Below are 14,490 nucleotides of genomic sequence, written 5' to 3' on the forward strand. Positions count from 1 at the left end.
CGTCTGCTGTTGGCCATCAATAGCACATTGGTTCCACCAGTCTGAGGATTTCGTGTCCCCAGATGCCTTGTCATCCCTAAGCACCTGAGCCTTCCTCTTCTTCAACCTCCAGTTCCAGGAGGCCACAGATTCCCGACAGTGTTGTTTCTCACCATGTCTTGTGTGTGTCCCTCCTCGCTGGCCTGCCCGGCATGGCCATGTCCAAGGCCCTCCTCTGTCACCAGGACCACAGCTTCCTACCCTCCTCCAGTTCCCATCCTTTCCGGTTCCTTCTCTGCACTGCTCACAGAGGCATCGGACAAACACACACAGAAGCCATCTCCCCAGGCCACCGAAGAATGGTCACTAATTATACTAACTGTATCCAACTTCTATAGATAATCTTAATGTTGGGTTTGGTGGTTTTTGGTTTTCTCCCCAAGGAACATTTGGAAACACATTCAGACAGAGGAGCCTTAAAACAGGTTCTTCGTGTGTGTGTGTGTGTGTGTGTGTGTGTGTGTGTGGTTTTCTCCAAAAGTAAACAGGGAGGCAAGGGACTTCTTTCGACTTCTCTGGAAATTGACCCTCATTATCCCCAGGTGACTGATTCCAGGACCCCCTCAGAGGCTCCAGTCCGTCATACAAAGTGACAGCTCATTTGCGTATAGCCCATACCTGTACATAGGCTGCAGCAGGGCCTACACTGCACCTCATCTGTGCAAATTCAGTGTAGTGCTCCATGCATGGCAAATTCAAATTGCTTTTTGGAGCTTTCTGGGATTTTTCCCCCCAAATATTTTCGATCCATGGTTGGTTGAGCCTGTGGGTATGACACCCTGAGATACAGAAGGCCAACTGTATTTAGCACTACCAGACCCACATCATGAGCTGGTACCTCACATATGTATTGCCTAACTTATTGTATGAATAAACTAACGAATATCCTAAATTTGAACTTAATTGTGGTTTCTTAAGACAATGGAAAATCAAGGCGTGAAGAAGCAAAACTCCAAAGGGGGATGGGAAGACAGCGAGCCTCTGTGCTGGGGGAGGAGGTTATACCCTGGGATTTCTAAGGAAGTCAGAGCTCGAGGCATGGGCTTGGTGGTTTACTGTGAAAAGTGATCCTGAGGAGCAGGAGTAGAGGGCTGGGGAGACCAGAAAGGAGGAAAAGCAAAAGCAAGGACGTGTCCTTCAGCTGGGTTTTCACTGTGGCCAAGGGAGCTCAGTCCTGCCAGGACCTTCCTTCTAAGGGCGTTTGTGTGAAGAGCTGCAGAACTGTCTTCTGTGGAGAGAATTTATCTACCAGTTTCTGCCCACATAGGTCAGGGTTTCCCAAAGGTCAAGGCCATGCATGAATGAGGTCCAGTTGAGTCCCGCAATCCCGAGAAGTCCCAGAAGCCCTGGGGCAGACGGTAAGAGATGAGGGGTATAGATGAAGTGAGGGGCTGCCGGTTACACCCACCCCCAGTTGATCACGGTAGCCCCGGCTGGAGTGAAAGCTGGGCTGAGAGAGAGGGAGGTGGGACCAAGGGCTGGCCTGTCTTTCCCTGCCAGTCCAAGTTCTTCTGTTTCCAAGAAGGGATGTGGGCACTTCTGTGCCTCATAACACTTTCCATTTTCAATCATTCACTCATTCACCTGTTTATTGACCACTTACCAGGGTTCAAGTTTCTGTGTTGGGCACTATGTTAGTCTAAACTGCAAGTTCCTAATTCTACTTGTGAATTCACGAAGAATTAGTCTCTTCCTTGTTAGATTTATGTGCTTTACCAAAATGCCGGGTGTCCCGACGTTGTTGGAAATGATTGCAAGTCCTCTTGCCTCTGAAATGGGAATCCTGGGGTCAGTCCCTTCAATAGGAGCCTTTTGCCTTATAATTCCTCCTGGATCCCTTTTCCACAATAATCACAGGGAATTGTGTGAGACTCTGTCTGCCTGGCCCCCCAAAGGGGACACTTGTGCCAGGAGCACAGAGGATCGAGCCACACCCCTGGGGAAAGTAACAGACACAGTGCCTGGGTTTTCTTCCTCTGAGGTCATGGCTGTCAGCTGGCCACCAGCCGGCATGCGCTCTGCCCATTCTCCAATTTACAGCTTTGCTCACCCAATGTCCCTGCCAGAGATACGGCCTGTTTGTAAAGGACAGGCCCCAGGGCTGCAGCCACCTCACCATTTTAGGGGCCAGTTCCTTTGCCTCTTTGTTGGATCCTGCCTGTAAGACCTAGAATTGACCACCTTCGCTCGCTCACTTGGAGAGCCCTGCCAGTCTCTGAACTGGCAAAGGCAGTGCAGGTATGCACTCAGGGTATCATATGGACGCAGGCAAAACTGGCGCCCCCCGGGAGCCACTGGTGGGTGAGTCTCCAGACTGACAGCGCATTGGGAAGCACAGACACCTGTGCAAAGACAGAGTCTGCCTGGTTTCTTTCTCAAAGGGCCCCTCTGATCCGAGGAGCTGGCTCGTGTACCTTGGGAGCCGCAGGCCAAGGAGCCAGCCTCCAGTTTGTAAAGGCTCATCCTGGACATCCTGCCGAGCTAGCCCGGGGGCATGGGGAGCTTAAACAGAAAAGCTTGCCCCAAATTTACCCATCTGCTGCCCTCCTCTTGGTCCTTAGGAATGTCCCCTAATACCTCCCCTCCCCCACCTGCTTTATTCCTCCTGCCTCAGCCCTTCACTTACAAAACACAAATTCAAACGTAAAAGTATCAAAAATTTCCAGAGAAACACAACAGGACATTAAGCCCCAAGCCCAGGGTCCCTTGAGCGTGAAGCCCTGTGACCAGCAGGTCACATCCCGTGAGGCTGGCTCTGGTATTTCCTACTTCTGGGGTGAGGGGGACCCTAATGAAAATGTGATCACCTTAAGTGCTAAAGATGTACAGTTAACCTCTTCATTAGACAATCCTGAATGGACGTTATGATCCACTTTTTAATTAATTTTCTGTGAAAGCTACATGTGTCCAGATCCCAGTCAAGCCCACCCAGTTTTGCAGACCACCTGAAAGAAGGCCCCCTGTCTCTTTCTCAGTGTTTATGCTGAAGTCCTGACTTTGCAGGTTCATTTCAGCCCCACCGTTCCCCCACTCCGCCCTTAGTGTGATGTTCAGTGAGTTCCGATACCCGCCTTCCTTCCGGCAGCGCTGCTGGCCTGCATGAAGCAATGGAATAAGCCTAGACTTAGAACGAGACGGGGCCACCCCCTTCTAGCAGGATGGCCTTGAGCTAGTTAATTGCTCTAGTTTCTTTTTTTCCTTCTGTCAGCTGGTGATACTATCTGGCCCCGGGCTTGGGGGGACCACGTGAGAACTGTGAGGGACCCAGCAGGCTTCCAGCCACTGCCATCCCGTGGGCACCTCTGTGACATTCCTTAGATGCTACTTCTCACGCTCTCCTAAACCTTGGACAAGACCCTCCCGTTTGTGCTTCTGGGACTGGTACGGGGCCTCCGCTTGGCAGCTGCTGGTGCGTGCCCCCGATGGCCCCTGCCTGGGGAGGGGGTGGAGAGAGTCTGTTTGTGCTATTTTGGGGGCAAGGGAGGAAAAACGTGGGGCCAGCAGGGCCTCAGATACTCAGTGGCCTGAGCCTGCTTTCGTGCTCTGCCACCTGCCTGAGCTCTTTCGTCTGAAAATGGACCTTGAAATTCCACTTCACAAGGTGGTTGAGAAGATGCAACTTCTAGTAAGAGACTAGGACTGAGTGTGGCACACAGTAGGCACTTAAACAAGTCATCCCCTGCCCTGCTTCCCCATATGGATTTTGGAGTTCAGCACGTGGCTGACTGTCCGAGCAGCAGTGGGAGAGGACACTGTGGATGGAGGGGTGAATGACCCGGTTCATCCTTATTTTACGCTTACGGTTGTCTCTAGACTGCTCGGTTTCACCCTTAAATGAGACTATGAATATGTGCCTGCCTGGCCTACTTCCTGAGATTAGTTATGTTGAAAAGCGAGGCAATAGATGTGAACTTGTATACGAATATGAAGGGCTGTTGACACCAATGCCCCAGGTTTGTGTCACTGAGCATCAGACAGAACTCTGCTTTCTTCCTCCCAACACACACATGGATCTTCTGCCCACAGGCACTGTTGGTGTGCCGGGGGAGGTGGCCTCTCTGGTCAGTCACATTGGAGCACCTTGACTTTGCCAGCATGTGGTGGTTTTTCTCATGAACGTAAAGGACAATTATGGAACAGGAAACTGACTCGGGACTGGGGTGTGCGTGGGAAGGGAATGCTGAGCAGATAAGGAGGCTGCGGAAGAAACATAGGCACCAGCCACTTAGCCCAGGGCATGGCCTGAGGCCAACGTTAATACATTATTCATGTATTATTGCAAATTCTACATGGACACATTAATTAGTGGCCAGCAATTAACACTGAGTCAGAATCCACATTTGAATCTCTACATGATTCCCACCAAGCAGCCTGACTCCAGTTTAAGCTTATGATGGGAACTCACTGCCTCCCTAGCTTCTTAGCTATTTGTGTCTCTCAAAAAGTTTGTCTTAAAGTCTCATTTAAGGGTGAAACAGAGCAGTCTAGAGACAGCTGTAAGCATAAAATAAGGATGAATTGGGCCGTTCACCCCTCCGTCCACGCTTCTGTGCCTCCCCCCCTTTCAGCAGCATCCCAAAGTGGTCAAGAGCTGGGAGCTCTGGAACCAAACTGCCAGGCTCAGCCCACCTCCTGCACCTACTGGCTGTGTGACCTTGTGGGCCACTTAGCCTCTGCGTGCCTCGGTTTCCTCGTTTGGAATAGGAGGAGGATGACAATAGTTATCTCATGGGGTGGTTGTGGGATTGAGTGTATGGACAGTGCCTGGCACACAGGGAGGACTGGAAACGCCAGTCAGTACTGTTAGTCTCTGGTTTATTTTCCCCTCTGTGGAAGCATGAAAGTTGAAGAACAATCAAAGCCCATGAAAAGTAAACGCACCAGGCAGAGAGATAAATGAACTGTCTGCAGAAACACGAATTAAGGGAGTCACACTCAAAAGGGATTGTTCCCTGTTGACAACAGTGAACATCTGGAAGAAATTAAATGGGGAGACGGAGGGTGGTGTGGCGTGTGGGCTGAGGGCGAACTGTGGCTGTTAGAAGGAGAGACCCCATTTCTGGGGTGGGCAAGTGGTCCCCCCAAAGGGAGGCTGCTCTGGGCTTATACAACACGACTCGATGCCCAGGAGTGCTTACCCCTCAAGATAACTTCTGTTCTGATTACCACAGGGACCTAAAAGGTCCGTGTCGTTCCTTTGAGCTAATGCATTCCCTTAAAAAGGCCACTTCCAAAATACAAATACACTCACAAAACAACATTTTAGATCTGGAAACTTACAATATGAACATTCTAATACTCAGTGCACTGAGGTTTCACCAAAACTGGCACAATTCAAAGTCTATAATGTATGTATAACTTCTATCATGCAGGCAAAACTTTGGGGGAAAGTGATTTGGCTTGAATTTTTGAGCCCTAAAAATGTCTATACCTTTTGATAGTTGATTGGTAGATCCAACTCCTGGGAATCTGTTGTTAGGAAACATTTCAAAAGAAAGGAGACCTCGCCACATTTCTTTTCCATTAAAAAAAATTAGTAGTAAGAGAACAGGTAGATTACAACACACCCCCTAGATCTCAGCCCCCGAGTGCCCGAGTCTGCGCAGGTCACGAGCTTCCAGGAGGGAGCCCTCGGATGCCAGATTCTAATGCTTAAGATGCATGTCCCCTCAGCACTATGAGACAGCAGCTTATTATAACCAGGGAAAGGAACCGCTCCACGAGTAAGAGTGGGAAGTCACTGAGGAGAGGTGTCTGTCTGAAGAGGGACATACGGGATTGGGAAGAAGGGTCAGAGGAGGCAGAGAAGGGAGGGTATCAGTATAAAATGTGCAGCCATCCGGAGGGGCCCTTGACGCAGTAGGTGGGCAAGAAGGAAAGGGACCCTGAATGCAGGAGGCTGGAAAGTAGTGTTGCCTAGAGCCTGGCTGAGTCTGCTGCAGGCAGGGCTCCCGCGGGCAGCTCTGGGGCAGCGTCTGGCGCCATATGACTGACTTGCTGGGCTACCTCGGGCCACTTTAACAGCTCTAACCGTGAAAGAAGACAATAATGGCCCCTCCCCCCTTGACTTGAGAGGATAACAACACACAGTATCTTAGGGTGAGCCTCATGAAACTGCTGATATTTGACCATTCTCAACGTATAGAAATGACCATTTCATATGGACCAACCTCCTACCTATGAGATTCCCAGCAACTCCCAAACTAGTCTGCACCTTGGAATTATGTCTGGCTTTTAAAAATTTCAAAGCATGGGTCACACCCAGACCGATTCAATCAGAATTTCTGCAGGTGGGACACCTGACCAGGTGATTCTAATGGGCAGACAAGTGTGCGGACCACTGGCCTAGCACAATGCTCGGTTACTGTAAGGTGCTCAGCCATAGCCATCTCTGCTTTCCCTTCATCCATCGTTCATTGAGCCCCTGTTGCATACCATGTTCTGGCACGGCCTGCCTCTTGGGACCCAAGGACCTCCCTAGTGGCACTCATTTCTCACTTTCCTCATCCGCAGTGTCCAGGCCACGAAGCTCCCCAGACGACCTGAAGGTGCTGACACGCGACGTGAACCGGCTGAACGAGAGTTTCAGGGACTTGCAACTGCGGCTACTGCAGGCTCCGCTGCAGGTGGATCTGAGCGAGCAGGTGTGGAAGGTGCAGGACGCACTCCAGAACCAGTCGGACTCGCTGCTGGCGCTGGCGGGAGCGGTGCAGCGGCTGGAGGGCGCGCTGTGGGGGCTGCAGGCGCAGGCGGTTCAGACGGAGCAGGCGGTGGCCCTGCTGCGGGATCGCACAGGCCAGCAGAGCGACTCTGCGCAGCTGGAGCTCTACCAGCTGCAGGTGGAGAGCAACCAAAGCCAGCTGCTGCTGCGGCGCCACGCGGGCCTGCTGGACGGGCTGGCGCGCAGGGTAGGAGTCCTGGGCGAGGAGCTGGCCGACGTGGGCGGTGCTCTGCGTGGCCTCAATTACAGCCTGTCCTACGACGTGGCCCTTCACAGCACGAGGCTGCAGGACCTGCAGGTGCTGGTGAGCAACGCCAGTGAGGACACGCGCCGCATGCGCCTGGCGCACATGGGCATGGAGCTGCAGCTCAAGCAGGAGCTGGCTGTGCTCAACACCGTCACAGAGGACCTGCGCCTCAAGGACTGGGAGCACTCCATCGCTCTGAGGAACATCTCCCTCGCCAAAGGTAGGGACCCCGCGGTGTCTGCCTGGGCCCTTTCTGTTCAGGACTTTTCCCTGTGCACCCTCCCCCAAGGCTCTCCCCAAGCTGACTTGACTTTGGAAGCCCATACCTCCTTTATTAAGGCTTGCTCTGCAGGGCCCTGGAAATTTCTGCGCAAATGGCCTATGCCCATTTTCAGGCCTGTACACGCCCCTGTGTGCCCCTACCCTCAGAGAGTGCGCTCAGTGTCCACTACCCGGGTCATGACGATGGCCAAGGGTGGTGATGAGGGAACTGGGTAGTCAGAGCTTGGATGTGCCAGCTGGAGTCTCCAAGGGTTTGGGGCAGGGGGTCATGCTGCAGGCTCAGGCTGGGAGGGGTAAAGTGCCACTCCAGTGAAATGGCATTCCAATGGTAGTGCTACAAGGAGTTGGAATTCCAAGTTTGAACCTGGCCTTCCAGACTGTGATAGAGCAATGCGGGTTGGGGCAAAAGTAGGTTTCCAGTCGCGAGTACATGAAACACAGAGTTTATTCTGATATTATTTATTAAGTATTGTATTATTTTCTGTATGAACAATTGGAAACCCACTTTTGCCCCACCCTATATTTATCAGGGTAGAAGAACATATTTAATTTAACAGATTGTCAGCTTCATTTATAACTCTTAAGTATAATGGCAAAAAATGCACAGGACTCCATTTGTACCCTTGCTCAAGGCCTACAAATATTAGAGCTTTTTGAATCAACCTCCCTGTCTTCCGCTGCTTCCACTCCCGTGTCATTGGTCCCTCCCCACCTCTCTCCTACTCCTTTCTTTTTCTGTCCTCCCAGCCCATCACTGTCCCAGGAAGCTTTTAGAAAATGCACTTTTCCTGCATCACCATCTCCCCCACTCAGAACTCACCATGGACCCCCAAGTCCTGCCGAATTCATTACAAACTCCTTAGCTTCACAGTAGACAATAATTATACCATTCTGAACACCAGCCGTGTCTGATACAGTGCCAAGGGCATCCTCTTACGGTGTCTTTTTAAAACAACACGTGCGCTGCAATTCGGAAAGCCGCTCACAGTTGCCGGCTAGGAGGAGATGGTGCCAGGGTTTGGACCCAGGCCTCTCTGATCCCAGAGCTGGTACGCTTTCCATCGCTCTCGTGTCCCCAGCCTGTCTTTCCTGCCTTCTCCAGCTGTTCTCCCAATGTGGTGCTTGCAAACAGAACTGTCTGCCAGGCTGGTGGAGCAGCCTCAGTAAGTGAAATGATCTCAGTGTCAGGGGAATAGTAGGAGATATGGCAGGTCCAGCCCATCTCAGCCAGGCAGGCATTGACGAGGTCTTCCTATTTTTCAAGAGAAACGTAGAATGTTCTAGAAATTTTCATTGTTTAACACTGTGAGCCAAAGGCAACACATCTGGGGGCCACATATGGTTCATAGATGGCCAGCTTGCATCCCTTGTCCTGTGTGAGGCATCCAGTCCAGTGGAACACGTCTTGTCACTGGCCCAGAGACAGAGCCCGCCTTGCTGACGGCCATAGCTTTACTCCAGCTGTGCCTCCTTCTTCCTCTTCCTCCTCAAGTCCCAAGTCCTTCTGATCTCACTCCAGACCTCATCCTCCAAGAGCCTTGCTGGCTTCTCTAGCTCACCCATCTCCCTCTCTGAGCTCCTGCACTTACCAGAGCAGAAAATAGTAATGACAGAGCCTCCTGTTCATGTGGTACTTCCCGATTTACAGAGTGTTGGGGGTATGTTACTTTGTTTTAAAGTGGGTCCCCATGACTAGCTGTGAGGCTGATGGAAGGCAGGTTTCATTATTGAGGGCGGGGTAGGATTCCTACAGAAAAACAACTGAGGCTCCAGGAGGAAATAGCTGATTGACTCAGGGCTGCGCAGCTGGTAATGATCCGAGCATGGACTTTGGTTTTCAACAGCTTTAATAAGGCGTAATTTACATGCTGTAATATTCCCCTATTTAAGTGTACAGTTCAATGACCAAGCCAGGACTTTTAGCACAGTGCCCAGTGCTCATTCTGCTACACCAGAGCCTCCCCCTGCCTCTTCATCCCTACATCCCCTGGTGCCTAACAGTGTGGCACATGTAACTGGGACTCGGTAAATGTTTGGGGAACAGCCATTACATCTTGAGCGTGAGCAAGCAGAGGACTGGTTTTCTTGTCCTGGGTCATTTTGGGTTTCATCTGTCATAAATCGAAGGAAGGCTAGATGCAGAATTTCCTCTTTCAGATCCACACCACTGGGATCTTAGCTTTTCCCATCATCTCTTTTCCTTGACCTCCTCGTCCCATCGCAGGTGCTGAGTAATAAAGCATCTATACCAAATCATGACCTACTATAAACCAAGAGTTTCATCAGCATCAATTCTCTAAATTCCCATTAATTCTCTAAGATATTCAAGAGCCTTAATCCTCCATTCTGCAAAAAGGTGTTATTGTCCCCACTCTATAGATGAAATAACTTTCCCACTGTTTCTTATGCAATTGGAAAGTGACAAAGGTCAGAAAGCGGGTTGTTCTGGCTCAGAAACTGTATTCTTGTCACAGACCATCCTACTTTCCAGGTGGAGAGAAGGGAGCATGGGCCCTTGGACTCCATCCCTGTACTTGAAGGTAGTCCCTCCCAGGCTCTCTTCCCTTTCTTCCTCTTCTGGTCAACAGGCATCACCACCCTTCCTTCTGGTGATCCTCCTCGGCCTCTCTGAGTATTTCACATCCTGGTTCTTTCATTTCCAGGCTCAGGTCATTTATTTGCCAAGGTTCTTCCAGTGGAATCCTCTAAGTGGTCTTTCTTTGGTTCTTAAACCAAGTCCCACACTCAGTTTCCCTGAACTAAAAGTTTCATCTCAGTCCTGCCCAGGCCTGCCTTCCGGTTTCCCCGCTTTGCCTTCTTGATGGGCGGCTGGTTCCTCAGAGGGCACCCCGCTGGGCCCCTCTGGCTCTCAGGATCACCACTGCATCTAGTCTTTCTCATGTCCCTCTCTTGTGGTTGTCAGGGGCCCACCTGGTATGAGTAGAGAATTCTGTTGGGCGTATCTGAATGTAATTACCGTTCAACTTCAAAGAGACAAACTACCCAGGCTTTTGATAAGGGATGGTTTATCCCACAAGCTTCCCTGCATTTCTAGACTGCTGTCCGAGTGGCCTTTTTGCCCTAGCTTTGTCCAGTTCCTCTGTCCAGTTCCTCTGTCCAGTTCCTCTGTGTGTACGCACATGCGTGTGCACACATACACATATTTTCTCCTTCCTCGCTTGGAATCCACAAATACTCAGCGATGTATATTTTTCAACTATGAGTTTATTTATGTTATTCTTGAGCTTGACCCCAGAAGGTTTTCATTTCCTTCCTTTGTTATAGTTTTCCCTGAACCTTGTCTCCAGTTTGTCTTTTGTGTACATTCACAGCAGTACAGCTTTCTGCTTTGGGTTTTCAGTATTAATCAGGTCTGTTGAAATCTGCCTGTGACTTTGAGAGCAGCAGAGAACCTACACAATCAGAGAGAGGATGCAAATGGGTGTGGTGGCCAGGGGGCGATAACCAGAGAGGGGAGGCATTCCTGGAGGGGGAAGGGGAGAGCAGACGCCTGGAGGCAGAGCTTCCACCACGGTCAGATGGCTCTGTTTGCTAGGTGGTCATTTTCCAGAATCACAGAGTATGAGCCTGATAATAGGTCTCTGAAATCAGCCAAGTCCGCTGCTCTCCCTGAGGACCCCGGGGCTCAGAGAGGGGAAACGACTTGCCCAAGTCGGATCCCGAGGCAGTGGCCCAGCTGGGAGTAGAAAATAACACCTCTTGATTCATGAAAACAAGTTGGCAAAGCAAATTTACCTGTGGGCTGCTTTTCTGAAGAAAAAAAAAATACCAGAACACCATCTGGTAGAGAGTCCAGTTCAATCAATGTTTATAAAGGCGGTGGTGTAATGTTGCGGAGCCGTGGGTCGTAGGCTTGTATGCTGGGACGGGGGCCGCCAGCGGCCAGAGATGGGTTGGAGGTGTTGCGTGTCTGATCAGAGCAGCATGGAGATACTGCTTCTCCCCCACTAAGGACTGGGAAGCACGGGCTGGTGACTCCCTGGGAGGGTTGTAAGGCACTCTGTCATTTCCCCTTCCATGTCTGACTCAGCTGGGAAGGAAATGGATAGCATGCTGTGAAAATTAGCAGTTGCACCCAGCCCCACCCACCACCCCATTTCCCCTTGAGGCTCAGGGGATAGCTGGCCTTGCAGGCCAGGACTGCAGCCCTTCTGGGTCCAGGTTTCCTCATTGGTGAAATGGGGCTGACAGTCCCTGCCCCGTCTGCCTGCTCAGGGTGGTGGAGAGATGTGGGAATGAGGGAAGTGAGAGCTCACGAAAGTGTCCCTGTAATGGCACTCAGAACCCAGTGCCCGGGTGACATCAGGGAAGCGAAAGTAGGGTGAGTGACTGAGGAGCTCCGCCCCCGTCGGCTGCCCCCAATTTAGTATGGTTCTGGAGGTGGCGTTTACGTCATGATTTTGGTCACTGTTGTGCTGGCATCAGGCCCACTCTATCAGCTGTCGTGAAAACTTGTTCTTGGCAGGTTATAGTCCAGATTCCGGCACACACAGGCCCCCCACCCATGGCTACTCCCAGGATCCGGGAAGGGAGAACGGATTGCTTTTCCCTCCCCGAGGGCTGGTTCCCAGAAGAATCCTGGTGTTTCTCCCACACGCCGGGTCACATATTCTTTGTTTTGTTCTGGAGATGCTCCAGCTGGAGCGCCTCACAGGCAGCCAGGCGAGGGCAGAACGGCCCTGGGGGCAGCGTGGGCAAGCAGGCCAGACTGGGACAGGCTCTGAGAGGGGACCCCAGGCACCCGAGTCCTACTCTCCATGCCCCTCTAGGAGGGGGGCAGGAAGCAGAAGCTGGCATATCAGACCAGAAGCACCATGGAGGGGGTTCTGGGGCTGCTTTCATGACTGAAGAGACATAGACCCCACTCCTTTCTATCTGAGCCCACCTCCATGCTCTGGCCTCTCAAGTGGTGGAAAAGATGAGAAAGTGACAGTGTGCAAAGTTGAGAAGTTCAAAGGCCTATCTGGGTACCACTGGGGCCACTGATGCCATAACGGCTTCTAGGACTGGCCAGAAGCCGTTCTTTGAGTTGCCGCCATGTGGCAGGGGCTACGTGATGCCCAGGGCCACAGAGACGGAGCTCTAGCCCTTCAGGGGGGTCTGTCCTCTTTGGAGACCACTCTTGAGGTAAGTGCCCATGCCCAGCAAGTGGGCACAGGGTGACCTGACCAGGCCCAGGTGTGTCCCCTATAGGGAGTTTGTGCACAGTAGTGTCCGAGGCCCTTTCCAGCTCTGAGACGTGGGGCTATGCTCTGGGGCCCTAAGAGATCAGAAGGGTGTGCATGAAGGTGAGCTCAAGGGCTGAGAGGGGCAGGACTCTTCAAAAAGAAAGGGTTTAGAAACACCCCGAGGAGGACGTTTTTGCTGAGGTGGGAGACAGTTTGGGTCCAGGAGCATTAAGTATGTCGAAGAATGGATCAGTCGGGGATGACCTGCAGGGTTCTCCCACAGAACAGGCCATGGCACATTGTCCTGTGAGGGGCCCCCAAGGGTACTGAGTTCACTTGATTCTGATGAGATTAATTAACAGAATGAGCATGATGGGTTGGAGAGAGAAACGAGACAAGGAGCAAGGCCACAAGGACCCCAATGAGCTTGGTGCCAGTGAGGAAGGAGGTAGAGATGTGACATGGGCGTGTCCCCGATGACAAGCCTCAAAGAGTGACAGCCCGGGGGGGGGGGCGGGGACAGAGCAAACAGAGGAGAGACGAAGCAGCTCAAGATGTTTAGCCTGGATTCCTGATAAAATGATAAAATGTCAGAGCCCAGGACTGCATTACCCAGGGGCAGACATGGCTGAAGAAATGCTTGGTCCTCAGAGCACTAAGCAGCCTGGCCCCACGAGACTCGGACTGGCCACATTTCAGTCTCCTTTGAGTCTGTGGGCCAGTACCACCTAAGGAGGCCACTAAGGTCTGAAAATCTTTACTGTCCACCCTGACTTCTGCCCAGTTAATCTCTAGGACAGGCCCTCAGGAACCACTGTTTGTGTCTTAAAAACTATGTCCACGTGAAGGACGTTTTCAAGACTTCTCTCTGGATGACCCAGCCAAGCTTGGCAGGGTGATTTCAGGTGCAGGTTAGAATCCCCACACACTGTCATCTTAGAATCATTCTGATGAGGTGTTATGAAAGGTGGGTACGGCTTGGTAAAGATGGCCATGCTACTCAAAGGTTACCAAGCCCCTTTACATCCATTATGTCATATAATCCACTTACTCCTCACTACACATCCCTGAGAGAAGAGTTTTTACTTAGATTTGGTAGAGCCAAGACCTGGCACCCAAGATGCTCTGCATCCATAATCAACCCCTACCTTCTAAATGATCTCTGCTACCCTGGTTCCCATCATCCGGGTCATTCCGCTGGACAGTACCTCCCTTTGTAAGAATTACTCTAGAGAAGGGCCATTCATTGACTCACATATCAGCGCGGAGAGAACAAATTGGAGCGTCTGGCCCATTGCATCCTTGGCCTGCTCAGTTCCTGGAGCTCTGGGTTCCACGCCGGGAGGGCTGGAGGGGGCAGAAGAGAGTGAAAATGGAGGGGTGCACTGGGGGCAGAGGGAGGCAAGTCCATCCCTGTGGCGCTCAGGAGTGCAGAGACCCAGGGACCTCTCTCGGTGCCCTCTTCCAGCCTTTCCCTGGACAGAGAATGCTGGAAGGGGAGTTAGGGAGCTGATCTGATGCTTCACTTTGTCTTTCCTTTGCTATATAATCTTGGCTGTGTTCTAAACAGGTTCTGTGTCTCAACTCTGTCACCTGAAAACTGGGAGCGATGTGGCCTGACTTTGCTTTTCTCCATAGAAAGGAGGAAGTTGCCTCCAAACCCAGTCCACCTTAAATGATTTGTGTAACTTATGCATTTAAAACTTGTTGATTACTTTTTCTCTGTGCATGTGCCATTGAATTATTACACAGCTGTCTACTTTTGGTAGGGTCTAAAAATAGTGCCAACTTCTGGAATGTTATCAGTACATCTTGATCTCGGCCTTCTGGTTGTTTTGTGTGTATTAACACCCTCTGACCTCATACACTCATTCATTTATCAAATATTTATTGTGCAAGACATCGCTGCTCTGCTGCGAGTATACATGTTTTGATTCCCTAGGGCTGCCCTAACAAAGTACTGCAAACTTGGTAGCTTGAAACAACAGAAATTGATTCTCTCACAGTTCTGG

At 51.2% G+C, this 14,490-nt stretch overlaps 1 protein-coding gene across 2 annotated transcripts in view; it reads left to right on the top strand.

The window, feature by feature from the left end:
* Window positions 1-14,490, top strand: part of SCARA5 (scavenger receptor class A member 5) — a 98,221-nt gene that overhangs the window by 51,223 nt on the left and 32,508 nt on the right. For both annotated transcript variants that reach the window (XM_037042225.1, XM_037042226.1), the window contains exon 4: window positions 6,553-7,227. In XM_037042225.1, the coding sequence (XP_036898120.1) occupies window positions 6,553-7,227 (675 nt within the window). The remainder of the gene's footprint in view (window positions 1-6,552; window positions 7,228-14,490) is intronic.

This window comes from Sturnira hondurensis, unplaced genomic scaffold (genome assembly GCF_014824575.4).
Source record: "Sturnira hondurensis isolate 20B ecotype Veracruz unplaced genomic scaffold, ASM1482457v3 Scaffold0003693, whole genome shotgun sequence".
Lineage (NCBI taxonomy): Eukaryota > Metazoa > Chordata > Mammalia > Chiroptera > Phyllostomidae > Sturnira > Sturnira hondurensis.